Source organism: Bombus pyrosoma, linkage group LG3, assembly GCF_014825855.1.
Source record: "Bombus pyrosoma isolate SC7728 linkage group LG3, ASM1482585v1, whole genome shotgun sequence".
Classification (NCBI taxonomy): Eukaryota; Metazoa; Arthropoda; class Insecta; order Hymenoptera; family Apidae; genus Bombus; species Bombus pyrosoma.
This window is the reverse complement of record NC_057772.1, coordinates 8517216-8543787: the sequence shown is the minus strand read 5'-3', so window position 1 is coordinate 8543787 and position 26572 is coordinate 8517216. Positions and strand designations below refer to the sequence as shown.

Sequence of the window (26572 nt, the reverse complement as noted above, 5' to 3'; positions counted from 1 at the left end):
TTGATGATTCCCCTGTATACAAGCGCGGTGCGGGTAAAATATGAAGGCTGCATGGAGGGTTAAAAAAAAAGGACGTACATATGCGATAATAAAAGATATACATACATACATCTGTTACTAGCAAACTGTTGATATTCATACAATTTTTACGAATATAACTAAAGAAGTGGAATCCAAATATTTTACATTAGATATTTTATATATTCCTGCATACTATGTTATACATTTTTATATGTATAAGTTTCTCATTAATATTCGCAGTTTGTTTATTAGTTTATAAACCGTGTATTTTAATACAGAGCTACTATTGGAAGTTCTTGTATTGGTTAGAAAAGAATGTTGTTCCTATTGGTTAATACTCGTGACTCGTGCAATACTGACTGGCCGATTATTTCCATTACCGCGGTGGCAGTATTTTATCTGTAAGCAGGGGTATTAGTAAGAATTTTCTTCCTTGTCAGTGTTTCTTCATGAAAGTGTCAATTTGAGTGTTCTCGAGTGTAGAAAACTTCCGTCGTTGAACTAATGTAATGGCAGACATATATTGGGAATGTGTTTCGTTCAATTCGTTGATGATATTTTACGTATAGGAGATTTAGTTTAATCGCACATTAGAAAAGGAAATTGTAAGAAATGTCAAGTGACGCAATAATCGCATTACCTGGGGAGGTAATTTTGTACATCTTGGAAGATAAACGACTTAGCTTTTCAGATGTCGTTCATTTCAGTTCGACCTGCAGGAGTTTGTATAAAATTGTCAATGAAAATAATAAACTTTGGAAGACAAAATTTTTTCAAAGGTATATCACTATTTTTCAAAGGTATTATTATTAAAATAAAAATCGAGTGAATTACACACGTCCTTTTGTTTCCTTTGAACGATTATGACCTTATTTATTTTGAATAAATCAAATAAATTTTTTTTGTACTAGCAGACGAGAAACGCAAATTATTATTTCAAAGTTCGAGATATAAATTTTTATTTATGTACTATTTATAAGTATAGATTGTAAACACTATAAATACAGAATGTCCCAGTTAGAGATATTTCTTTTTATTGTTACAAGATAAAATCTTTTCTGAACATAATTTAAACAACTTTTACAACTGATTTTATTTAAAACATTCGATATTATTTTTATTATCAGTACTATTATTATTATTTTTTTAATAACAGATGGCCACATTTGAGAGAAATATATCAAACAAATAATGAGTTGGATCATCGAATGATAAATTGGAAAGAGGAAGTAAAGAGTAGCTTGAGTAGTAGAATAAAATTGCTTTCTCATTTATCTTCTATGTCCAGTAAACATTATAGAATGCAAGAATTATCTAATTCAGAATTTAAAGAGTTTGATCCTTTATTTTGTCCAAAAGAAGGTGCTCATCCTTTAGCTTATTATTTTTTGGTGGATGAACTTATTAGCTTAATCAAACATCCTGCTATGTAAGTATATGAATATAAGGTATTTTTGTCTTAGAATTCTGGGTAATGATGTTATTATAAACTCTTTCAGAGTCAGCAATTTAACACATAGGTATTATGCTCTTAAAATTGTTCGGTATTTGAAACAAACCCATTTGAAGGATGAATGGAAAAAATTTCTATCTTTACCACCAAAACAGCAGACCTTAGAACGTGGTGCAACTATTGTGGCACAATGGAGTCAACCAGAAAGACATGTGTCATATTTTGCAATATCATCAGCATTAGATAATATTGCAGAACAAACTAAAGAGCTGCTCAGAGAACGATATCCAAATCATACTATATTTTCAATTCCAACTGAAAGATTTAATTTTTGGAAAAATAATATTATTGGTGACAACCAGTGGAATATTACAGAAACGAGACAACTAACAGATGCATTATGCGAAGTATTATTTAAAAGGTTAGGATTCTATGGAAACAGTGAAATGTATTATTCATCGGAAAATTCATTCATAGATTGTGTAAGTTATGAATATTATAAAAAGTAGAAAAGGTAACACGTAATTTCATATTATAAAATAAATGTAATATTTACAACTTTTCATTTAGGTTTTGGAACGTAAACGGGGAATTCCTATAACTTTAGCAATAGTATTTGAAAGTGTTGCTCGAAGACTTGGCATACACTGTGAACCTGTTAGTTTCCCATCTCATTTTTTGCTACGTTGGAAAGAAACATAGTAAGTTTACAAATAATATGGATACAATTAATATAATTATACATATTTCAGAACTCGTATAGGGTTAAGTTGAGTTAAGTTAATTTATATTAAGTTCTAGTTGTAATGGTTTATATGTTAGAAATAAGATTATATATATCTACAAACATACAGTGGTATATGGATGAAGAATAAACAAATAAAATAATAATATATATTTCAGATTTATATGAATCTGATAACCTTAATGTAATAAGCATTTGATTTTTAATTTTATCTATACTATATTTTTTTTAGATATTATTACATGTTTTATTTTAGTGGACCACAATTTAAGGATACGGAAAATTTTTATATTGATGTTTTCAATGGTGGTCAATTTCTAACTAAGAGGAATTGTCCTCGAATTGGTGGTGTTTCAAGATGTCCAATAGAAAAATATAATATTCATGAGGCAGCAACTGCTATAGAGGTTTATACATTTTCTTTGACCTGAAAATTCTTTCTTTTTGTTGTTTTTTGAATATCTAATATGTACAGTAATACTTCTTAACAGGTAGTAACAAGAATGGCAAATAATTTGGAAATAGCTGCTAGGCAACATACTCATTTAAATGGTAGAACTGCAAGGTTACGTTCTGCTCTTGAACTCCAATATATGATACAACCCAATGACGCAAATACGATTTTACAACTAGGTCGAATATATATCTCACAATTCATGGACTTAAGTGAATTAGTGAAGAGACTAGAAAACATACCAGAGGTATTTTATGAAATTAATATCTGTTACGAAAAATTAAGTTTTCATTTACGTAAAAAATTTGTCAAAATTTTAGGATTTAGAGTTAATATCAAGAGGACAGGCAAATCTAATATTACAGACGTTTAATGTCCATATTTTCCAATCATATCAGAAGAAGTTAGAATCTAGAGTAAGATCATCAATAATATATGTCAAGGTTTTCAGATAATATCAGCTTATTACAAAAATTTATAAGTTGCATGTATTTTATTCAGGAAGAAGTAAGGCCAAAAAGAAGAGTTCCAAGCATAAAATATGCAATAGGGTTGATAATGAAACATAAAATACATGGATACATGTGTGTAATAACAGGATGGGATACCTATTGTACAGCGACTACAGAATGGATGAATGAAATGAACATAGGTGGATTAATGGATGGTCCAGATCAACCATTTTATAATGTATTTGTTGATGATGGGTCATGCCATTATGTAGCACAAGGTAATATATTACTTATTATTCACTTATAAAGAAAAAAAAAACAGAATATGTTTAAATAATACATATGAATTTATTATTAGAAAATTTAGAGTTGGCTTCTAATCCAGTATGGATACATCATCATGCGATTGGCAGATACTTTTATAAATTCAGTGGTGCTCATTATATACCAAATGAAGAGAAAGCAAGAGAATATCCAGAAGATGAAAAAATTTGCAATGAATTACTTGTTACATACATGCAAAATGGGATAACATACAGTACCACTTAACAATCTATTTTCCTTAGCTCTATTACAAGATAATAGTAAGATGAAACAAATATCTTTTTCTTATTGCATATTCCACGCATAATGCTAAAAAAGGTAATATTTTCATAAAAAAATTTTAACAAAAGAACAATCATTTTTTGTTTGCTGTATGGTTCATTATTGAGTTTCTTTACTTTAAATAACTTTTGACTTGTCTAAATAATTTTGGATAAGTTTCGTAAATAGACGAAAATAAAGAACAATACATATAAAAGGTTTTGTAAAGCATAACATTTGTATACACTATCGTATATCTTAATCACTGTTTTATGTATGCTATTAACAGCTTAGATAACGTTTATTATAAACGTAATAATATATAAGCATCTTGAAAACATTGAGCTACTTCTAACTCTTAACCCCATTCATATGTGATATAGATGTGTACGAATGTATTTGTTATATGTGATAAGAGTAAGAAGTGGTTTGTGTTTTAATGACACTTTATTATGTAAATGTAATAAACGCCAAAGCTTGAATTACAAACAGTAATTAACTTATACTTTTTATAAAGTACATAAGTCTCTAACGTGTCGACACAATAAGACTCCTTTTTTATGTACTTATAGTAAGATTTAAGTACATAATAGGTAGAATAATAACGGATATATAATTATAGTTATATTCTTTATTTTATTCCACTGTCATGGGCTGTGCTCGCTTTATGTATAATCACAAGCAATCACATAAAAATAATATAAAATTTGTTCTCATAATACTTGTAACACCATAACCATTTGCAGAGATAAACGTATTGAGTATTTTGATACTATACAATATATTAATATTGGAGTCTAAGTTTACTTAGATTTGGATATATTTTATATACATAGCATATTTTTTTTATATATACCTTTTAAACTGAAAAAAAATGAGTTTTGTATTACTAATGTTCGATTACAGTTTAAAGAAGTTGTTTTATAGCAAATACTGAATCACTCTTATATAATCGTGAATATACATGCAATATCTTATACTTTTTAATAGTATTTGGCACCTATTGTAAAATATTGATTTTAATAAAGTATTTCACTTACCACATCAAAATATTGAAATATCAGGTCTCCAAATCCTACTGTTCTTACTATTCTATCACTTTCAATAATATTAGTTAACATAACGTTTAGATAAATAAAAAAAATCACAGAACATTTGTAATGTTAGGTGTCACAGATGCAATTCAAAACGAATTTCACGAGTTAGTTTCTTCTAACGATCTGTAACAATAATAATATCATTTTATATTTTTAAATATACTATATTTATAAAATTAAGAAGTATAAGTAATATTTTATTAACAAAATAGTAAATTGTATTTACTTTTCTGCGGTACATTTATTGGAAGAATCATTAGAAGATGCTGGCATGGTAGCCTCTAAAACATTCTTCTGACCTGAAGTAAAATCATCTTAATGATTTAATATTTATTTAATACTATTATATATAAATGGTTGTACTAACCGTGTTTGTGTTGATACAGCGCTGGTGCCCAGCTGTAATTGTTGGGACTCGGTATGGAGTCTGTTGCTGCATTGCTTGTGGACGATAATGGAACATCATGTCCTAATGAAAGTGCAGTAGATTTGATAGTGGTAGTGACACAACCATTAGATTTTCCCTCTAACGGAATATTTTTCCTATTAATAGTTTTAAGGTATTAAAAAGTGCAATTTTGTTAAATATCATTTTTTTAAATAATTAGAAATGATAGATACCTTAATTTATTGAAACAACTGGCAGTGTCCTTTTGAAACATCGAAGACAATTGAATGGTCTCCAGCAATTGTTCGAATTCAAATATTTTGTTATTTTCATTATTTATAATATTAACGCTAGCAGACGATGACGGTGAAGATTGTCGTCGCGATAATAAATGCTTCGACATAATTTTATTGCTATCCAATAATACTGAAAAAGTATGTATTTCATATGATTATATATGTATATATAAATAAAGACATAAATTGTGTATAAATGTATAACATATTTTACTTACCATTTGGCACTATCAAATCAGATCTGAATGTTTCTACCTCGTGATTAATTTTATTAACGACAGATATATTTGGAAGTTCTTTTTCACAGTCTATTGAATTTGAGCGAGTTGCAGGTTCAGATCTTGTCTGACTTCCACAAGCAATTAATCCGGAAACTTCTTGCTGACACATATTAGATAATTGACTTAATTTTGGTCTACCATTGCACATCATTTGTGGCTGGCATAGATGCGAGGGACACGTGGAACGTTTGTCAGTAAATTGATCATTAGACGTTGAGTCATGTTCTGGTTGTAAAGGATTGGAATTATGGTGTTGTAAAGCTGTTAAAGACGTTCTTGAATCACAGTTATCATCTACATGTTGATTAAAGCATAGTGAACTCCAAGCAGAATTTCGATCTTGTATTTTGAATAGCTGCAACATAATCTCATCCTCCAAACTATCATTCCCGCCTAATCTGTAATGGCAAATTAAACTGTTAAAAATTATTTTGTAAGGCATAATTGTAGCTATACTTGAACTTCAATAACATACCTCCGAATATCTCCTGTACCCTCTCGATTACTCTGCTGTTTTGTACGTTGCTTATTCTGAATCCACGGTGTCAATGATTCTGCAACTTCTACGTCATTTTCTCCTGCAAAGATAATCATATTAAAAATATGTTTTTATTAATAAATATACTGAGAGAAGCATATACAACTATGTATCGCAATTGATAAAAGGTATCGTACATAAAGCAAAATCCATTAGATTTATGAATAAATTAAGATCAAGTTTCTGTAATTTGAACTATCATAATACGTATACAGGAATATTTATTTTTCGTTATAGAATCAAACATAAAGGGACGGAGAATAATTAAAAAAGAAAAAGACGGAGAATTTCCTATGCAACTGCTTGAAAGTGATTGGGAGTATGGGGAGTAGGATTCTCTTTCACAAAATCTTCGTCTGGTTTCTCATTCGTGGGTTTTTCATTTTCGACACCTTTATCTAACTTGCTTTCCCATTGTCTGTGTCTCTGCATATCATCTACAGAACCTCTGTTTGAACTTGTACCTAGTTTAGTACATTAGTACGTTATATTGCAATATTATATGATGTAAAATAATATAAGAAATCAAGCTTGCTTGAATAATCTGATATTACAAATTATGGATATATTACGTTTAGTAGAATGGTATCAATGTATACCTGACATTGTTTCATCATCTACGTCATTCTCGTCATTAGAATTGTCATCCAGAAGGGTTAGATGTGGTTCATTATGTTCGCACTCATCCAAATATATATCATGTTCACTTAATTCCTATATATAAATATAAATTGTCAATTTAAATAGTATATAAATTCAATATAAATTAAATTATACAAAAATTTGTTAATTTCAATATCTTACTCCACTATCACTACTGCTGCTACTAGACAGGAGATTTAGTTGTTGTTGATTAAGCACTGTCGGCGAAGAATATGAAGGAGGCGGAGAGTGAGTACTCGTAGCTGGACAATCTCCTACAGAACTATCGTTTGTACTATGCATACCGGACGGTTCAGCTTCAACAACGCTTAAGTTATTTATTCTGTGTTGTTTTAAGCTTGTTTTGGACGAAATAGAAGATAACGTTGAAGAGGAACCAAGAGCACGCATATTTGAAGGTTCTCCCAACTCACACAAGGGCAGTAATTGATCTGATAAAATACCACTGTTACCTCCACCAGGGAGAACGTTTTGTACTGATCTACTATATAAACATGAAATTGTTCAGGCCTTAAAACATTGTTTCTCACAACTTTGAAGATGTCAATTAGAAGGAAGATATCAATTTACCTTGTAGATGTGCTATTTTGATATGTTTCAGCTGAACGTGTAGAATTGGAATTAAGTAATGGATCACCAACAGCTTGTGACTGTTGCTGCATCATTATAGATGTCACATTTGATGTTGACCCACATAATGTTGCTCCACTAGGTACTCTGGTTGCAGCCATAGCATTTCGCGATATTTCAATTGCTAATCTCTACAAACAAATGTATGTGATGAGGTATGTACAAATATACAATTGAATATTTCAAAGGTGCATATTACCTCTTTCAACTCATTAATTTGAGTGGCATATTGATTTTGGACTGTAAGTAATTGACTGATATACCATTGTTGATCTCTGCAACGCTGATAGAATGTTGGTGGACGTACTTGAAATCTGTTATTGATTTTCATGTTATAATTACACAGTATTGTGACAAAGAAGAAATATCACATATTTAACTTACCGTAATATAAGAGTATCCAATTCAGTATTTAAATACCCCTCAGTTGCAAGTAAATCTAATCTGAAAAATCTATTGTAGCCCCAGCATTCACCGATTTCAAAATCAGAAGCAAATTCTCGAACGATGTTCTTACTTGTATCTCGAGATCCTTGATGAATCATTTCAACCCGATATTCATACCTGGAAAAATAATTTTTGACTAAAACGTAATTAAAAATAAAATTATTTTTACGTACTTCGATGTTTCCGGTAAACCTGCGCTTAGTTCTAGAAAAACAGATAAATAATTTCCGCGTACAACACCGTTTCCATCAGGATATACTTTTAATCTCCAGCATAATCCATTCACGTGTAAGGGCGCAGAATATACTGGATCTGCTTTTAACTGCAATTGTGTAAAATTTTGCATTGCAAATGTAGCACTATCATATCCCGGAACGATTTCGCTAAAATAGTAAACTATTATTAAACATTGATATTTTCTTGACATTGGTCCTACATTGCATACAAGCATAAAGAATAAATATGAAACCTATGAAAATCAGCTGGAACAGGAGCAGTAACAAAACTCGTCATCGGTTTCTTTCGTACTTGATGTATCATTCGCGAAAGATCTGTACTTTTAATTATAAGTTCGGAACGAGTACAAGTGTGTAATTGATGTTCTACTTCTTGCAATAAAGCCTCTAGCTGTTCTGTTTCTAATGTCAAAGAATTCTTTTGACCCATTAATGTTAACAATTTAGCTTTTAACTGAGAATCTAAACGTGCTATCATCAATTCAACCGCATTTCTAATTTCTCTAACTCTTTCATCTTTTGCAGCTCTTACAGATTCAACATTTCGTTCCTAGTGAAACATTAAATATAAAATAAGACTTTGATTTTATAATATTCAATATACTGGATGAAATTTACACATACCACTTCTTGAACAAGACTTATTAACTCCATCAATCTTCTCTTTAATTGACCTACTTCTGCCTTTATTTGTGTAACATGTTGATCATAAACTTCTTCTAATGGCTTGAAAGTATGTCCTGAATGGGTACCACCCCAAAGAGCACATTGATGACATATGCATCTACGACAAGTCCAGCAATAAACAGACAATTTTTCACGATGCACAGTACACCTGTTTAAAAAACACATAGTTATTACTATATAATAATAAATAGTTATTAACTATTTATACTAACTTATTACTTATAATTTATTAGTTATTAACTATTTATACTAACTTATTACTTATAACTTATTAGTTATTAACTATTTATACTAACTTATTACTTATAACTTATTAGTTATTAACTATTTATATTAACTAATTTATATTAACTATATAAACTAACAAAGAACTATAAGCCTAAAATTGCAAATACCTGTCTCTATTGGAATCATCATGCCTAGAGTTTGAAATACCAACAGCTTGAAGTGTATCAAGCTGCTGTGTTACTTCTTCAACCCATCTACAATTAACTAATTCATGTAAAAGCAAGGAAGCTCTACAATGAGGACATTGTGAACGTTGTTCTGTTAACCACCTCCTGATACACGTATAACAACATAATTTACTGCAATGGGGACAAAGATGTGCATCTGTCAATTTTTCCATACAAATGAAACACCTGAAGACTTCTGCCAATGTCTAAAATATAAATTCAAATTTATAATCACCACATATTGGATGCTGAACACTTACTATTAAAATTACGATACTATAATATGCATGTAATCTTTAATATAATATGTGCATATATAGAATAATTACTATATATTTAAGATTTTCAGATGTACAATAATGATTCTTTCTAAGTATATGAATTAAAATATGAAATTTTATTGAATTAAAATTTTATTTCATTGTTTGTGTAATATTATTGGATGAAAGATTGGATAATAAAAATTATGGACTTATAGTGCATATTGTTAAAAGCAGTTATAAAAATTTGGAGTATTTCATTACAAATTTACGAACCTCGACACTGTGGTCATCCGAGTTTTTCGAATTAATTGATGTTTCTCTACTAGCCATTCTATCAGTCATTTATTAATAAAAAATTAATTGAATGTTATTGATCGTTGCATGTATCGTCAGCTCTGAAAGTTAGGCACATTTCCGACATTTCATCTTTGCAAACTTATATTTGCTCAACTGTATAACCGATTTAACGAAACGTTATTTCCGTGAGATGTGTTCATTATTAATCATTATAACTTAATAATTATTAAACGTACACGAAATGCTTCTCCAAGTACTCTTAAAAATTTGACGAAAATTGTTGAATATTAAGTTGTTATGAATCGTAATTCGCCATGAAGTAAAGTAATCTATAGCAAGCAGTGCAGGAAACATTTAATCCCGTTAATTTCATTTATTTTTAAATTCTTTAAAACGAGTATATGATATTTTATTGAATAGCTTTTTATAATTCGATTCTGTAAAATGATTATATAAAATAAAATACGAGCACGTAGAGAATTACATATATGTCTATTGTGTATAGTCCTTTTTTTAAAGTAAACCGTTCTTCAATTTAAATTTCAAAAATAAAAAATTAAGATTTATAAAAAATAAAGACTATTCTTAATATTTATAGATATAATAATAAATATTATTTATAGATATAATAATAAATATTGTTAATAATATGCTACAATTTTTAATGAACATTAGGTAAAATGTACAGGGTGTTCTTCTAAGCAGACTTTAAATATCATTTGTTCTTGATGATTCAAACAAATTTCAAGGAGAAACATTATTTATTTTAAAAAGATAAGTATAATGACGCAAAAATTGTTTTTCAAATCATATTTCTTAAAATATCAAGATTCTTATTTTTTTAAATTGATGTTTAATTAAAACGTATTAAGATATTTCAATTTGGAAATGATCTATTTAAAAAATACTTTAATTTCAGAAAATTTAACATATGAAAGATAAAGAAGACAATACTTTTAATACCTGAAAATAATACTCCTGCATTTATATTTTTCTTATCTTCCATAAATTTTACAAAATTAAAATTAAAATATCTTTCAAACTAATTCTTCTCAAATACAAGTACTTACTTTTAATATACTTCTTTTATAGAAAATGAAAAAGGATATCAATTGGTATATATTGATATATACAAAGACATATAGTTTAATTAAAAAAATAGGAATTTTGGAATCTTCGAAAATCCCACGTTTAAAAAAAGAAAGAAAGAATTACTGATATGATACGCTACAGCCCTATTTGTAACATCATAAACAAAATTTGTTCCATATGTCTACAAATTACAGAAATATTTAAAATGCATAAGTTAGGCGGAACTTGTATAATCAATGTATTTGAATTACCAGTTATAATTAATGAGTGAAATATTTTTTAATGTTCTATTCTATTACGATTGATCTCTCTTATTAAAATGATTTTATCTTGTTCGTTTAAAAAGAAAGATATAATATTTTTGTAATAAAATAACTTCTAAAATTATAACTTTTTCACTCGTTTTAAATCTTTTATATACTTTCAGTTTAGCAAATGTCATCGATTTTAAAATATACATATGTATATAATGTATATTTTCACGTGATATACATGCATATTTACTTTTCATATGTACAGATTATATTTGTTGGAAAAGAAACGTCGTTTAACGCCACCTACCTTGGCTGACACATTTTCCAAATGCGAAAGGGGATTCCACTTAGAGTAATAAGTGCACATCGACGCATAATTAGTAACAAGGTTTGGTTTGAACATTTTAATATTTCACGAAATATAATTTGCATAATAATATATAAAAGTTTAAAGAATACGAAAGTTTAAACAATATTGTTATTTCCGTTCGGAAGATTTGTATAAATATATATATGCGTGTAATTCGTATGCAAACTTTAGTGATTTTCAGCATTAATAAAACAATAATTATTTCATAAGTTTGTTAAAACGAATAATTAAAAGTATAAATATCGGAGTAATAATATGAATGATAATTGGTTTTAAGTTTGTTCTTATTTTAAATAGTACTAAAGGTTACTTTTTTTTCTTCTTTTCTGTTTATAAAGTTTATATTTTTAAGTATAAAAGAATGATTATACTGTTTACCTTTGGTTACTAATATAAAAGTTAATCTTTCAAATCTAATGTTTAATATGATTACAGGTTCTCCATTTATAAGAAACATTGAGAATAATAATTAAGTTTAAGATTTGCACAATGTCTGGATTTACATTGTCAAAAGTAGAGTTACAGACTGACGTATACATGGTGTGCTTACAACATGCCCTATCAACAGAAAGCTTTGAAGTAATGGGTCTACTAATGGGGGATGTATGTTCATGAGTATATGTATTATTTTATACAACTTGTTATATATGTAAAAAAATATATATTGCTTCATTAATAATTCATGTTAGACAGTACGTGATGTTGCAAAAATTGTAGCTGTCATTATTTTACGACGTCTGGACAAAAAGAAAGACAGGGTAGAAATTTCAGCTGAACAATTGTTGAAAGCTGTTACTGAAGCAGAACGCTTAAGTGAAGAATTGAAACGTCCTGTGCGTGTTCTTGGATGGTATCATTCTCATCCTCACATCACAGTTTATCCATCGCATCTTGGTCAGTGTAGAAATTATTTTATATTGTTATGAGGACAGATTATAATTACAAAAGAATCATTTTCATGTAACAAATACTTTCCTAGATATTAGAACTCAAACAAATTACCAAACAATGGATCATGGTTTTGTGGGTTTAATATTTTCAGTATTTTCAGAGAGTAAAGAAACTAAGGTAAACAATAAATAAATAATCTTAATGCTGTGTTACATTTTCAGTTTGTTAAATAAAATATTTTTTAGGAACAAGAGATTTCTTTAATTTGTTTCCAATCTCACAATGAGAAAGTAATAGAGATTCCATTAGAAATTGTTCATACACCAATATCAAATACATGTTTAAAAGTAAGTTTTCAAATAATACGGATTTGGTTACTTTTGATCTATAAGTAAATTTCAATTATAATTTAATTTTTATATATTTTTCAGACGAATACAGATTTGGTTATTTTTAATTTATAAGTAAATTTTAATTATAATTTAATCTTAATATATTTTTTAGACAATGACAGATTTGCTAAAACTTTTGGTACAAGAAGAAGATGAGATGGCAGAAACATTTAAAGATCATCAGGATATTCTTGCCAACATATACAATAATGCTGGTTAGTTTATTTATTTTATAGTATGAAGTTCTATTTGATATAAAGAGAAAATTAATTGAATTATTAATTACAGTGAGAACTCGAACATTGGTTCACATAACAGATATAATTACTAAGCCTTTGGTGCTAATGTTTAAGAAAAGGATAGCTTTAAATAAATTACGCGCTGCGTATCTTCGTAGGCAACTACAAGAACTACAAAAAATGTGTAACTGATGAAAGTTTTTGTTGTGGTTAAAAACAGTGTTTCTCAATCTTTTCGTGTGTTATAATATACCATATAAGTACATTAAATTCAGTATTTTTTTTTATTTTATAACAATGAATTCCCGCTTAATTTTCGTAATATTTATTGTTATGAAAGATGAAACGATGTTTTGTATACAAACTGTGATGTTACTTAAGAAATAAAATATCATTAATTTTTTCTCATGCTTATTTTAATGATGTTTGTTAGCCTAAATGAAAGATAAACGAATGAATCTTTCAGTGATTATTTTTATTTTACCTTTCACGAACAAAGATCTGGCAATACTTGCACAGTTCTATATTTACACTACGAGAACAACAGTGTATTTAAATAGACTTAAATGTATTCAAAACACGGATTCTGCAGAACGAGAAAGATGTATAGGGTGAGAAGGACTACGTGCTAACCTTTTGCGAGGCAGCTTTTCCAAAGTAGTTAACAATTTTGCAAAATCGGGCCGATTTTCTGCATGATATGACCAGCAAAGCATTAGGATGTCCTATGAAATATATAAATAAATCAATAAGAAATAAGAAAAAGACTTATGAATTTTCAGGGAAGCTTGAAAATAAGTTAATTAGAACTTTATAAAGTAATATTTGAATATACTTTGTACCTTTACATCACGCGAAGCTTGCAAATTAGCTAAGGTTTGCTTCATTCCTTTACCAACTTGCCAAATGATAGCTTCTGGAGGTTGTCCTTTAAATGGCCATTCTCCGCATAAAAGCTCATACCACACGGTCCTATAGTAATTTTTTAATGAAACGGATAATATTTTTAAATTGCAGTTTATGTCATCTTTTTGTACTAACCCAAATGCATAAACATCGGTAGCTTCTGTAAAGGGTAATTCTTCCTGATCCCAATTCTGTTGCGGTCTCAATCGTCGAACAATTTCAGGAGCTAAATAACATAACCAGCCAGGTGGTATACTCAGTGCATTTCCTTTTCTGTTTATCAAAAAAAAAAAAAAATCGATAAATATAAAATCACATTTCATGCGATATAAAACTAAGTAAAAAACTTACCTGTTTACATAACAAAGTTTAGTAACGCTGAACAAACCGAAATCTGTAATTACAACTTTTCCGTTTTCTAAAAATATGTTTTTACTTTTGAGATCTTTATGAATTATACCACGAGCATGAAGATATCCCATTCCCTAAATAATGAAGGACATATTAAAGATTATTAAAGTAATTAAACTTTCATGCTAAAAAATTCATATAATATTCTTTATGTACCTGAGAAATCTGTTGAGCGATGATAGTGGTTTTGTTCATATTAAATTTATCTTTACGTAAATGAATGTGAGTGTAAAGAGTCATGCCTTTGCTCATACTAGTCACTATCGCCAAGCGCGGAGGCTTCATGCAAGCTCCCATAAATAAAACTAGATTTTCGTGTCTAGTTTTTCGGAATGTAGCCACCTATAATTTTAATAATGCATATCAAATAATTCCAGTAGGTAGTATTAAAATAATTCTATATTAAAATATAATTTCATGATAGATTTATGTTTATGAGTATTTGTACAATGAAAACTATTTGTACATAGAACAAAAATTTAATTAGAAATAATAGTTCATTATATCTTTAGTCACATACTACGATTAATCAATCAGTTTATGTTATATATAAGCAAATATATAAGCATTAGAGTAAGCCGTCTTTCTCGTAAAATACCTTATATGAAATTTTATAATTAGCGAAACTGCACTATATCATATTAATAGAAGCATTCGAATTATAATATTTTTTTATTATGACATTCATTTACCTCCAATTTGAATGCTTCCAGTGTTTTGTCATCGTGTAAATAGTAGTCCATATTTAAAACTTTAATTGCAACATTACCATGCCAATAGCCCCTGTACACTGTACCAAATCTTCCAATACCTATAGGTTCCCCAATTTTTAATTCATCATAAGGAATGTCCCATTCTCGCATAGATAACTGTAATAAAAATCATCAATTCTCAGTCCAAATTGATTTAAAATATAATAATGTTGCAAAAATATATTGGCACTGCGTACACTATTCTGTCGTGGCCAACGACTGTCTCCTGGTTCTCCATCCGAGACTTGAGAATCTTGCGAATCAACTCTAACCGGTGTTCGCTCGGAATCTGTGCTAACACTACCAGATCCAGAAACACTCACAGTTCTTTCACTATCACTTGACATGGTTGTACCTTCGAGTCGATGAGTCTCTAATGTAACACCTCCTTTCTCATTGAGCACAACATCTACAAGTAAGGTATCATAAATTTGCCATCTATTGCAATGAATATTATGAAGTAATTACCTGGAAAATGAAACTGTTGTTTGGCAGGTGCCTGTGGGGTTTGGCTAGTATTGGCAGGTAGCAAAGCTGGACTAGAAGGCGTTGAGCTGTTACAGCTCGAGGTATTTGAACTAGAATCCGCGCCCTAAGGAATATGAGCTTATAAGCTTAAAATTTATAATTAGCTATTAATGTAAAAAATAAGAAGGAAAAAAAAATTGAGATTATATCATTAACCCCTCAACCTACAATATCGTGTGAGAAACGTGGTATGTCGATCGGGCCAAACATAAACACATGTGAGAGGTGGTACGTCGACGTTATTGATTTATTGTTCATTTCAAGATAATAAATATATCTCGTTCAATGATCAATTGATAGTAATTATTTATCAAACATCTTGCAAAAAAGAAATTAGTTGTACCTTACACATGTATTTACATATTAAAAGACATGTGGGATTTGCACAACTTCGAACGCTCAGCCAAACCGTAAAATGGCTCGACGTGTGACCGACCTTGTTGTTTATGGCACGCGTTATTGGAACTTAAATCGTAAGGAAAGGGGTTAACATACCTGAAAAGGTATATTCATAGAAGAATGTGGATGCGATCGTTTTCGATCCCTTCGATTTAAAGAGCTCAATAAATTTGAATTATGATGATTGGGAGATGTTATACCAGGCTTGCTTAATATTGGAGAAACATTTACCATACCTAAAAATTAAAATTTACAAAACATCCTCGAAAGGAATTTGTAAGAAACGATAAAATTAAATTGAAAAAGATATGTATATACCGTCGCCTTGTACGGTTCTTTTAAACTCGTCAAAGAGTTCCTGAGGTAGGCCACAAGAAGGTGGTACTTTGGATTCACAATCTCGATGACATTTGTATTTACATTCTTTGCATTTCAAACCTGTGCCTATAAACATCTGCTTATCGCAGTAGTCGCAGGTTGTCATCATTTTAAACGTTTTGGTAAAGCGGTGGGCAATTATATGGCCCATTCCCCGGGTTACAGTCGGAGTACGCGGTGACTTTGGCACTTGGAGACTTGTTACTACCATAAATAAAAACAATTTCTAATATTCATTTAACAACATAAAATTTCTAAAATGAAGGATTATATTTACCTGTTCCCTTAAAACTGTTATCATCACTTTCAGCACTAGAATAAGGTGGTGACTTAACAGGACTATTACTATTTAGCAAGAGACTTTCCCCTGTAATGTCTGCATTACTACTGCAAGATCCTGATTCTGTAGGCAAACGATTTCTTCTCCCGACAGAACCAACAGAATCATTTCCACAACTGTGAAGATAATACAAGAGTACTTAATATAACATTCCTTTAAAAAAGGAAAAGAACCATGTTACTAAAAATGTAATTATTACCTTGAAGCTGTATCTCCATTTTCAAGACGGTTTGCTAATTGTGATTCATGAGACTTTGACTTAGTTAAAGGAAACACTTCTGGTTGTGATATTGTATTTTGTAAACCTATTTGATGTTTTTTGCAAGGAGGTGGAGTTGTTGGAAATTTAATTCCTGTTCGGAAAAAACAACATTTTTTACAACTGTATAAATTAGAAAAAATAAGAAACACTTACCACGTCCTGGCCTTTGTAAAAGAGGTGTGGAAGGAGGACTAGTTGAAGATAAGGATGTAACGGAAGAAGCTTGTGCTAATATATCACTGTTAAGATTGTTGTTATTATGATATGGAATGCTGTCTTCTGAAGGAACAGAGCACCTTGTTGTACGTGATCTTGCTGGCCTAGGAGATGCTCCAGTACGTAAATGAGGTCTATCCCAAGAATCCCAATATAAATTCATATCACTGTTATCCATATCTCCTTTTAGGAGAACATCTAAATAAAATGTTATATAAAATATGTTATATAAAATATTTGTATATATCTCAATATATATTTATAATAATAATTTTATTAAATATAATCAAATAGATCATTACCCATATATCGACGAAGATTGTGCAATGCTCTACACAGTCTACGTAGTTCTTCCTCATGTTTAATAGTAGTTTCTCCCAACATAGTACCTAACTCATGCTCAGATTTTTCTTGAAGAGCTTCAAGTGAGTTAGCTTTAGAACAAATCATCTAAAATTTGTTAATGATGTAGAAATGAAAAAAAATCTCAATAACTATTTATCATGTTTCTAAAAATTCATTTGTACCTGAATAGATTCTTGAGTAAGACCCACTACTCTTAACCATTGCTGCAAGGATGGATATTGTTTCATCTCTGCAGGCAATGATTCTTCTAAAGCCAATCTGGCTTTGGTTACAAGTTGCTTTGAATATAATTTGATAAGTTTTCCCTAAAACATATTACATTCATATAAATAACAAAAAAACAAATAAAAAAACATACAATTTGCATCTCCTTTAATAGTAAATTAAATAACTTCATTATAATTTTGGTTTAATTTTATGATTACCAAAAATGCCTCTTGATTTTTAAGTCATGAACTATTTAAAAATTCTTCTTATTATAGTGGTTAAAAGATTGATTTAAAAAAATCAGACAAATCTTTTCAACAACTCGAAAGACATCCTACTCTAAAATATGTAAAGCACAATTCCTTAATTTGTATTGAAATCATTACCAGTAAAGAATACATAGTAAAAAAAAAAGTAGCAGAAGATTATTTTCAAAGGGAAAAAACTTTAGAAATATTCATTATGATAAATCGCCAGCAGACACATAAATACAAATTTCAAGACGATAAAGAAATATATTTGCAACTTGTTGACAATCAGAAAGCAACCCTTCGCGAGGTCAAGGCAACCGTGCTGAATGTAATAAAGGATAAATTCGGGAAGGATCGAAAGGATCGCGCAATCTTCAAGGTACCTCGAGCGTTCGAATTTCCTGTTGAGTCAGTTCTGCACTGGTGGAACATTGGGTCCTCAAGCCTTCAAGTCGTTCAGCGGAGATGTCAATCATGGATTGAACGACATCTAAGGCTCGACGAATTTCTTGCTCCGCATCTTCGCCGTCCGCCATCCCGCGCCACGATGACGGCCCCGATGTTTCGTTGAACGGGAGGCCGATTTCCTATTTCACAGGCATAATTTCGTTTCGCACGAGGCTCCTATCGGTCGCGGATTTATTACTGACTCTCCGTGTAACCAAACCACTTATCAACATTGACAACCATCTTGGCCGCCTATCGGTGACGTCAATCGGTGCCCGACAATCCGGGATCTCAGTGCTCAGTGCGTTCATTCGAGCGACATCCAAGCATTCCTAAAGTCGCTTTTCTCAATCGCACAGGGTGTCGCAAAATATATGGAGGATTATATTTATAGGATCGGTTTTAGATATCAAAACGATAAAAAAACATAGAACAAAAAATGAAGGTTGTTCTTTGAATTATAAAGAATTTTACATACATACATTATGTTAAGAATATAAAATACTTATCTCTCTATCTCATTTACATACTTGATATCTTTTACTCTAAGACTGCTTCTTGATCTTTTGTCTACCACGGATTCCCTTTAAATAATCTTTTGTTGCTATGCATACCCAAGATTTAACTCAAAATTTTAATCCATAATGTGTTTGACATATGTATATTTGAAACATTCAATCAATTGCTCATTAACAAGATTTAAATTTAGAGAAAAGAGGTTTATTATAAATAAATACACATCCTATTAAATATTTTTTATTCGAATAATAAAATAATAACTTGCGTGTGTGAGGACTTCGCGGGCTTTGCGGCACCAGAGAGTCCATGGATCACAAGTTAGATTTCCGAACTAAAATAAATGATGACATAGGATAAGTATGGATAGAATTTTGGCTGTTATATTAAAGCGAAATTATAATACTACTATAATTGAAGGCTACAAGGGAAGGACACAATATATCACATTTTTTATTTTTACAAGAGGACAGTTTTAATATTCAATATGTTGTCGATCCCATATAACTAAAACTATCTTTTTATTTGACTTTGAAATTCTTTATAATTTTAAAAATATTGCTTGTTGTGATATTAAAACATTGGTAGTTCTAACAATTATCTTTCGTCCTTTTTAATAAAATTTCGTCAACTTATAAACTATTTTTAAAAGACCCATTTCTATCTTTGGATTCCACTTGCAATGTCATGTTAAAATACTTTTTATACCAAACGTACTATAACTAAAATACATTTTAAAAATGCGTAATAAACCTAAGAAATTTTGCATAAAATCACGACGATTATTGCTATATATTTGCAATATATATAGGTATCAATACATAATTATAAAATGTTATAAATAACTATAACTATTAATCAACTATCAATATTTTTAAAATATATTTAAGAATAGTGAAATAGCAAGAGCACATATTTAATTTCTAAATTTTAAATAAGCAGAGAAATAGGTTTGGCTGTACGGAGATATAAATATTTTATTTCCTATAACAGATGAAAGTTGCAAATTATTATATTTCTTCTTTATAGTCTTCATTTATTATTTATTGTACATACAAAATGTTCTCTATGCCATCGTGTAAACTTGATTATGTGTCTAGCGATATTGATACGTAAGGCAGGCATGAATTTTGAAATCATCTATTAGGTTGTCTGAAAAGTATCTTTCTTTTACAGACACGTCTTTTACAACAACGCATCTTTATACAAACATGAAACCTAATCTGTCGAATTGTGATCTTTGTTTTGATAGAACAAAATGGATCATACGTAATTCGATAAAATATATAAAACGAAAAATGTTGTGCATCCATTATTTCCTTATAAAACGAAACTTTTCGGATGACCTAATATATACGCGTGCAATGGAGTTGTATCTTAGATTCATTCTGCGTTTTTTTCCTTTTTATATTTATTACGATATGTGTAATATGTGTACAAAAACAGAACGATATATGTTTCAATGAATAAAAGATACATCAAATTCATTTGAACCATAGGTGAAGAAGAATTAAGGCTGTAATAGCGTAGAGTTGAAGTGCATTGGTTTAGGAACGTTAAAAGTCCAATAGCGCCATATATGTATAAGCGCCACTTGCAACATTTCTTTCGTTGACTTTGGTGCATTCAATATGATATTCAAGGTTTCTTATCTAGCTATTTTGTTCGGTCAATGAATGATCAAAATTTAGTCGTTGCTTATTCGTTTCGGTGTCATGTATTTGTTAGACGAAATTTTATGTTGTTCATTCAAGTCGTGGAACTTATAATAATTGTTGGTGTTATATGTTACCGTTAACAAAACTTCAGAGAAATGGTGAATATAGACACGATACAAAAAAATTATCCGCTCCATTGGCTCGTGTGGAATAATAATTATGTAGAACTCGAAGAAGAATTATCTACAAAGCTGGTTGGTAAAATGATAAAAAATAGAAAGAAAAAAGAGTACTGTCATTTGGTCATTAATCATGTTTAATCGTACCTGTGATTGAACAGATACTGACAATAACGATACGCGAAGCAACTATATTCATCAATTGTTTTCTTCTTTCTATAAAACATCTATAAAATGTATACATGACAGATGACAGTTTTTATTTCATGTTAGATATTAGGGTACTTGTTTCGTAATTGTCAAAAAGTAAAAAATATATATAAATATGATAAAAATAGCTTTATTGATATTAAAAATGTAATATAAAGAAATTGTTTTTTGCACATATGTGTGTTATTTAGATTATAAAATACAATATATACATACATATAAATTTTATTTTTCTGCTAATTATATTTTATTGCGTCAGATGATTAATTTTGTAATTATTGAAATTGATTACCTATTATGATATTGATTTAAGATCATTTGATACACTGACAGAGAGGCTGCTGAGTGAAACCTTGTATGAATTAGAAACCCTAAATGTTCAATGACTTGTAACTTCTGATGCTATGTGTTCAATATACCAATGATTTGATAAAACTTAATAAAACTACTGTACTAGTTATTAATGTTGACAGCACTTAATGTCATTTAATATTTATCCATATGTATGTATTTCTTAAGACTCAGATCATATATTTAAAATAGCTTAATAATATATTTATGAAATGTTTTAAATTGTTATATATTAATAAAGTAATAATATGATATTTTTTATAGCATGATATTGAAAAGCTTGATAACAGAGGAAGAACACCATTGATGTTAGCTGTGACTTTAAGTCATATGGAGTCTGTCGGAGTATTGTTGCAACATGAAGCTAATGTTAATACAGAGAACACTCAAGGATGGAATGGTAATAAACATATAATTGTATCTATTAAATTACCAAATTAATCAGTATTCAAATTTTAATCTTATTATTTTTGCAGTGGTTCAGGAGGCAGTTGGTACAGGAAATCCTGAGCTAATACAAATGGTGCTAGCACATAGAGATTATCAAAGATATTGTAATCGGGTAGCTGGTATTCCAGAATTACTTCATAAACTTAAACAAGTAAGCTTATTAAGTCATGTATTTATTAGCCATGCAGAATGCTTGAAAAGTTTGTGGGCATTTGAAGATCTTGTTCAGCATTTGTAGCAACAATTTATTAATTATTTCCATAAGACAAATTCTTATGAAAAAGAAAGAATATTTTCTCTCATATGTGCCTAAATAATAAATTTTGTCATATTCAGAAACAGTCACAAACCTTCACAAACACATATACATGCATATTATATGCTTTCCATCAACCGTTCAAGAAGCTTATAAGTGTTTGTCAATCATTCTCGTGGCTGATGGAAATCTTGATTTGGTTAAACTGAAACTGAATAATATTTTTAGGCTCCTGACTTTTATGTAGAAATGAAATGGGAGTTTACTAGTTGGGGTAATTATAAATTACATAATTTTTTTGTTTTCGATTAGAAACATTAAACTAATAATTTATTTATTATTAGTTCCCCTTGCCTCTAGAATATGTCCTAGTGACACATACAAGGTATACAAACAGGGCAGTAATGTAAGAATCGATACAACTTTATTAGGGTTTGATCATACAAAGTGGCAACGTGGAAATCGTAGTTACATCTTCAAAGGACAAAGTGAGTATTTGAATGTGGTTCTTTGCATGAACACATTAACATTCCTTAAGTTTATTTTAATCGTCAGGTTTTTTTTTGTATGTTTTCTTTTATATTAATAGTAGAGTCTTTTATTTGTTTTATAATTGTATATATTAAATGCAAGCTGCATCACATGTACCTGTGGCAATTAGATGTGAACGGAGTTATGTGTTCAGTATGGTGGGACGAGAGTCAGGTGACAGAATTACTTTTAAAATTAATGTGGTGTGCAGAATCGTAGAGAATATTGTAAAACACTTCTGTGAAGTAGAAAAGTTTTCTTATCTACATATTTATTTATTTCTATTTCTATTTATTACCATTTTCTTGCAATTTTATTACTTTTGAGAAGTTGATATAATAAGTTGAAATTCTAGATGGTAAGTGCAATCTAGACATTGTAACAAAAGTAATTACTACTAATATATTATATATCTTTCTAAGTAGTTAAATATACTTAAATAAAAAAGAAATATTTGAAATGAATTAGTGTTGATGTAATTAGTTGTAGAAAATTACAAACTTAAATAGAACAATGTGAGAATTTTATTTCGATAAATCTTTCTTAAAATATGTCTTTTCAGTAATAAAAAAAATTTATTTATGCAGATGATGGAGCAACAATGATGGAGGTAGATCACAAAACAAGAAAAGTATATGTTGAGCATATTAAACTCGTAGATATTGACGATATGCAATTAATGGAACCCTCTGAAGAAGGTGTTTTAACTCGGCTTACGAATCCGATCGTTACTACTTACATAGATACGGATAAAATTAGCTTTGAACGGTAATTATTTTCCTTTATTATTGCTATTTTATTAGTGTTACTACATTCACGTGTTTTCATTAACAATTATTTATGTTCAACTAGCAATAAAGCTGGTTTGTGGGGATGGCGCTCTGATAAAAGTGAAATAGTTAATGGACATGAGTGTAAAGTGTTTAGTGCATGTAATGTAGAATTAATAACGAAAACTCGATTAGAACATTTATCTGATCCTGATAAGGCACGAGCTCGTGCTCCTCGTACACCTCTTCAGTCGTTTCTTGGCATGGCGGAACAACAGCAGGAAAACAGTAATAGCGCAACTACTAGTGTAATTTTCTTTTTTTAAATATCTTTGTACATACATTATGTGATCATAATAAAACTAATTTATTATTCGTTTTAGGAAGAATATAACAATGTCGGAAATCCTTCTAATATAACAGCTGAGGAATATTTTGACCCAGACGTTGATTTAAATGGAAGGGATATAGGTAGACCAAAAGAAGTTAATACAAAAATTCAGAAATTTAAGGTATTACAATAAAACATTATACATACTAGGCTAATATCTGTATATATAGTAAATATGATTAAATATGAAATTGCAGGCAACTTTATGGCTTAGTGAACAGTATCCACTAAGTCTTCAAGAACAAATTATGCCAATCGTCGATCTAATGGCAATATCTAGTTCACACTTTGCAAAATTAAGGGATTTTATCCAAATGCAATTACCAGCTGGATTTCCTGTTAAAATCGGTAAGCTTCAAATTTATTTATTTTTTTTTCTTTAAGTTAATTGATATTATTTGATAAATGATGAAATTATTCTTCTTTTTGTAGAAATTCCCTTGTTTCATATATTAAATGCAAGGATAACGTTTGGAAATATTTTTGGCATGGATCAAGAAGTGCCTCATGTAGGACATTTAGAAGAAACTAACAGAATGACTTGTTTAGTTGATGATATTTGTTTTGAAGCACCAGTGGGATACGTAAAACTAGGTAAATTTAATATTTATGTAAATTAGATATTAAAGGAAGATATCGAATATGCATTTTATCTACGATTATATTATGTAATTATCTACTTAGCAGGTGCTGAAGTTCGGACGCAATTTATGGAAGAAGAAGACGATCTTTTACAATTTGCTATACAACAAAGTTTGTTGGAAGTTGGTAGTGAACGCGATGAGGTATAGATGTCTAAAGCTTCTTATATCTCTCCAAAAAGATTTATATTGAAATAAATTTTAATAATGTAACTCGATTTATTAAGGTTGATATATGGGAAGCCTTACGAGCGCAGAAACCATCACGGCCCACAACGCCCAATATGACAACTGAAGAAGAAAGGCAATTACAAAGGTATGAAAATACGTCATCTATAGGAATGCATATGTCATTTCAGATATTTCGCTTTTATTGTAAAAGTTCTAAACATTTTATTTTGCATGTGTTCTTATGCAACAATTCAAATTCAGAAAGGTGGGTGATGGATTGCTATCAGTATTAGATGTATAATAAATATTTAAATTGACAATAAAAAAATTAACAACAAAATATATATATAAATATTTTTGCAGAAAATTCAAGGAATTGCAGCAAATGTTAGAGAAAAATACAATTAATCTTGGTGTTTTATCTTTTGCACATGTTAACAATATTATTATAAATTTTGTTTAATGCAATAATATCATTAATATATATAATTATATATAATAATATAATATTCTTAGGAAATTTGTTTAATAAGTCATTGTAAATCTTTAACTTCATTTTTAATGCAGAGCGATTCAGGCAAGTCTGGCACTGTGTCAAGACAGTACTGCTGGGTGTGCGAGCGGTCGGAGTAACTTGGATAAAACAAGTGACATAGAAAATGCTGACTCGCTCGAAGACACGGCGGAACAATTAAGACTGGCATTAAGACTTTCGGAACTACAGCAATTGGAAGAAGAACAACGTCGATTGTTAGAAGAAGAAACGTTTCGACAAGTGCTTGAGTTATCTCTTACAGACAAGTGAACGTGCAATACTTATTAAAAAATTTGATCAAATTATACTTCCACAACTACGTGAAATCTTCCAGCTGCGCAAGCATCATGTGGCTGTCATGCGCGAAATCATTTCCTACAGTTCACAAAACACATTAAATAAGTAATCCAGTTGTTTACAACAGACATTTGTTATTATAATATATATATATAGATATATAGTTACAGTATACATAACTATATATACATATACACATATATGTGTATATATATAGTTACGAATACAAGACAAACGGTGGAGATAATATAACATTAACTATGAAAGTAAATGATTTAAATTATGTTATTTATTTCTTAGCTACATTTTATATGAGTGAAAAGATTGAGTAGTACGGAGGAACATGGTATATACGAGTGTATATATATACTCAGAAGTCTTGAAAATTACAATTGCTCTAACAGAAAGATCGGAATATTCTCGGATATCTAATTAACATTTATTCAAATAACATCAAATAAATAGGGATAAAATCTCGTTGAAAGTACGTACTGTAAGTTACGACTGTCATTAGTTCGAATAAAATGCTTGTAATTCTCAAGCCTTCAACGGTTATTCGTTTTGTCCTTTCTCCTAGTCTCTATAGACTCGAATCTTCAAAAACTTTTAGCATCAAAATCTAGGGATATATGTATCGGATTAATATTTTAATTAATATTCTATATAATAATCTACTAAAAAACTGCCTCTTAATGTTCGGGCAATTCCAAGTTCCTTTTTATACCCGTGATAATACAATTGTAAGTAGCGTTTCGATTAATTGAGAATAGTACCACTGTAATGAAAGTATATTATTTATTCTTTATAGTTTATTCATTGTAAACGAGTAATTTCGTTGAAAAGTTTAGTACAAATCAAATGTATGAAATAAAAAACAAAAACAGAATTATTACTTAATTTGTTGTCAGTATACCAACAGTTTATCGA

The 26572-nt window shown here is 29.6% G+C and overlaps 5 protein-coding genes across 17 annotated transcripts; 3 read left to right on the top strand and 2 right to left on the bottom strand.

Annotated features, from left to right (window-relative positions):
* The first annotated feature begins 228 nt into the window (after positions 1-228).
* On the top strand, positions 229-5397 carry LOC122566110 (F-box only protein 21-like). Of its 3 annotated transcripts, none has more exons than XM_043722859.1 (10): positions 230-821; positions 1178-1450; positions 1521-1956; positions 2045-2175; positions 2476-2626; positions 2711-2920; positions 2994-3089; positions 3175-3403; positions 3484-3767; positions 5194-5397. In XM_043722859.1, the coding sequence occupies exons 1-9, from the start codon at positions 634-636 to the stop codon at positions 3672-3674; spliced, it is 1905 nt and encodes a 634-aa protein (XP_043578794.1). In that variant the 5' UTR covers positions 230-633; the 3' UTR covers positions 3675-3767; positions 5194-5397. The 3 variants fall into 3 exon arrangements, with proteins under 3 accessions (XP_043578795.1, XP_043578794.1, XP_043578796.1); XM_043722861.1 differs by having other exon boundaries at positions 322-800; XM_043722860.1 differs by lacking the exon at positions 5194-5397 and having other exon boundaries at positions 229-821; positions 3484-4760.
* Positions 4327-10424, bottom strand: LOC122566106 (E3 ubiquitin-protein ligase TRIM37-like). 4 transcript variants are annotated; one of them, XR_006316394.1, is made up of 17 exons: positions 9965-10421; positions 9369-9634; positions 8911-9121; positions 8520-8836; positions 8224-8433; positions 7988-8167; positions 7803-7917; positions 7544-7734; positions 7115-7457; positions 6910-7024; positions 6248-6350; positions 5710-6170; positions 5429-5621; positions 5175-5350; positions 5034-5106; positions 4751-4930; positions 4327-4574 (listed from the first exon to the last, which is right to left on the bottom strand). XR_006316394.1 is itself a non-coding variant. In XM_043722853.1 (17 exons), the coding sequence occupies exons 2-17, from the start codon at positions 10031-10033 to the stop codon at positions 4906-4908; spliced, it is 3048 nt and encodes a 1015-aa protein (XP_043578788.1). In that variant the 5' UTR covers positions 10034-10141; positions 10225-10421; the 3' UTR covers positions 4327-4905. The 4 variants fall into 4 exon arrangements, 3 of the variants coding, with proteins under 3 accessions (XP_043578788.1, XP_043578789.1, XP_043578787.1); XM_043722853.1 differs by having other exon boundaries at positions 4327-4930; positions 9965-10141; positions 10225-10421; XM_043722854.1 differs by having other exon boundaries at positions 4327-4930; positions 7115-7454; positions 9965-10424.
* A 1175-nt stretch (positions 10425-11599) lies between these two features.
* LOC122566113 (lys-63-specific deubiquitinase BRCC36-like) lies at positions 11600-13496 on the top strand. Of its 2 annotated transcripts, none has more exons than XM_043722865.1 (7): positions 11600-11722; positions 12140-12307; positions 12394-12598; positions 12684-12772; positions 12841-12942; positions 13100-13202; positions 13276-13496. In XM_043722865.1, the coding sequence occupies exons 2-7, from the start codon at positions 12194-12196 to the stop codon at positions 13416-13418; spliced, it is 756 nt and encodes a 251-aa protein (XP_043578800.1). In that variant the 5' UTR covers positions 11600-11722; positions 12140-12193; the 3' UTR covers positions 13419-13496. The 2 variants fall into 2 exon arrangements, with proteins under 2 accessions (XP_043578800.1, XP_043578801.1); XM_043722866.1 differs by lacking the exon at positions 11600-11722 and adding an exon at positions 11729-12009.
* A 184-nt stretch (positions 13497-13680) lies between these two features.
* On the bottom strand, positions 13681-18981 carry LOC122566109 (kinase suppressor of Ras 2). The gene is made up of 16 exons (XM_043722857.1): positions 18626-18981; positions 17946-18089; positions 17721-17868; positions 17356-17616; positions 17140-17293; positions 16878-17056; positions 16541-16804; positions 16319-16458; positions 15764-15887; positions 15493-15704; positions 15236-15412; positions 14700-14885; positions 14484-14617; positions 14268-14405; positions 14069-14198; positions 13681-13951 (listed from the first exon to the last, which is right to left on the bottom strand). Exons 1-16 carry the CDS (start codon positions 18776-18778, stop codon positions 13799-13801), a joined length of 2697 nt encoding a protein of 898 aa, XP_043578792.1. The 5' UTR covers positions 18779-18981; the 3' UTR covers positions 13681-13798.
* A 1868-nt stretch (positions 18982-20849) lies between these two features.
* LOC122566371 (ankyrin repeat domain-containing protein 13D) lies at positions 20850-26537 on the top strand. Of its 7 annotated transcripts, none has more exons than XM_043723526.1 (15): positions 20850-21117; positions 21868-22003; positions 22080-22204; positions 22538-22583; positions 22654-22797; positions 22943-23014; positions 23428-23608; positions 23693-23918; positions 23994-24122; positions 24199-24349; positions 24434-24595; positions 24686-24786; positions 24870-24958; positions 25075-25078; positions 25381-25593. In XM_043723526.1, the coding sequence occupies exons 1-15, from the start codon at positions 21019-21021 to the stop codon at positions 25444-25446; spliced, it is 1731 nt and encodes a 576-aa protein (XP_043579461.1). In that variant the 5' UTR covers positions 20850-21018; the 3' UTR covers positions 25447-25593. The 7 variants fall into 7 exon arrangements, with proteins under 7 accessions (XP_043579461.1, XP_043579462.1, XP_043579457.1 ...); XM_043723527.1 differs by lacking the exon at positions 25381-25593 and adding an exon at positions 25177-25236; XM_043723522.1 differs by lacking the exon at positions 25075-25078 and having other exon boundaries at positions 20853-21117; positions 24689-24786; positions 25381-26537.
* Positions 26538-26572: the final 35 nt, after the last annotated feature.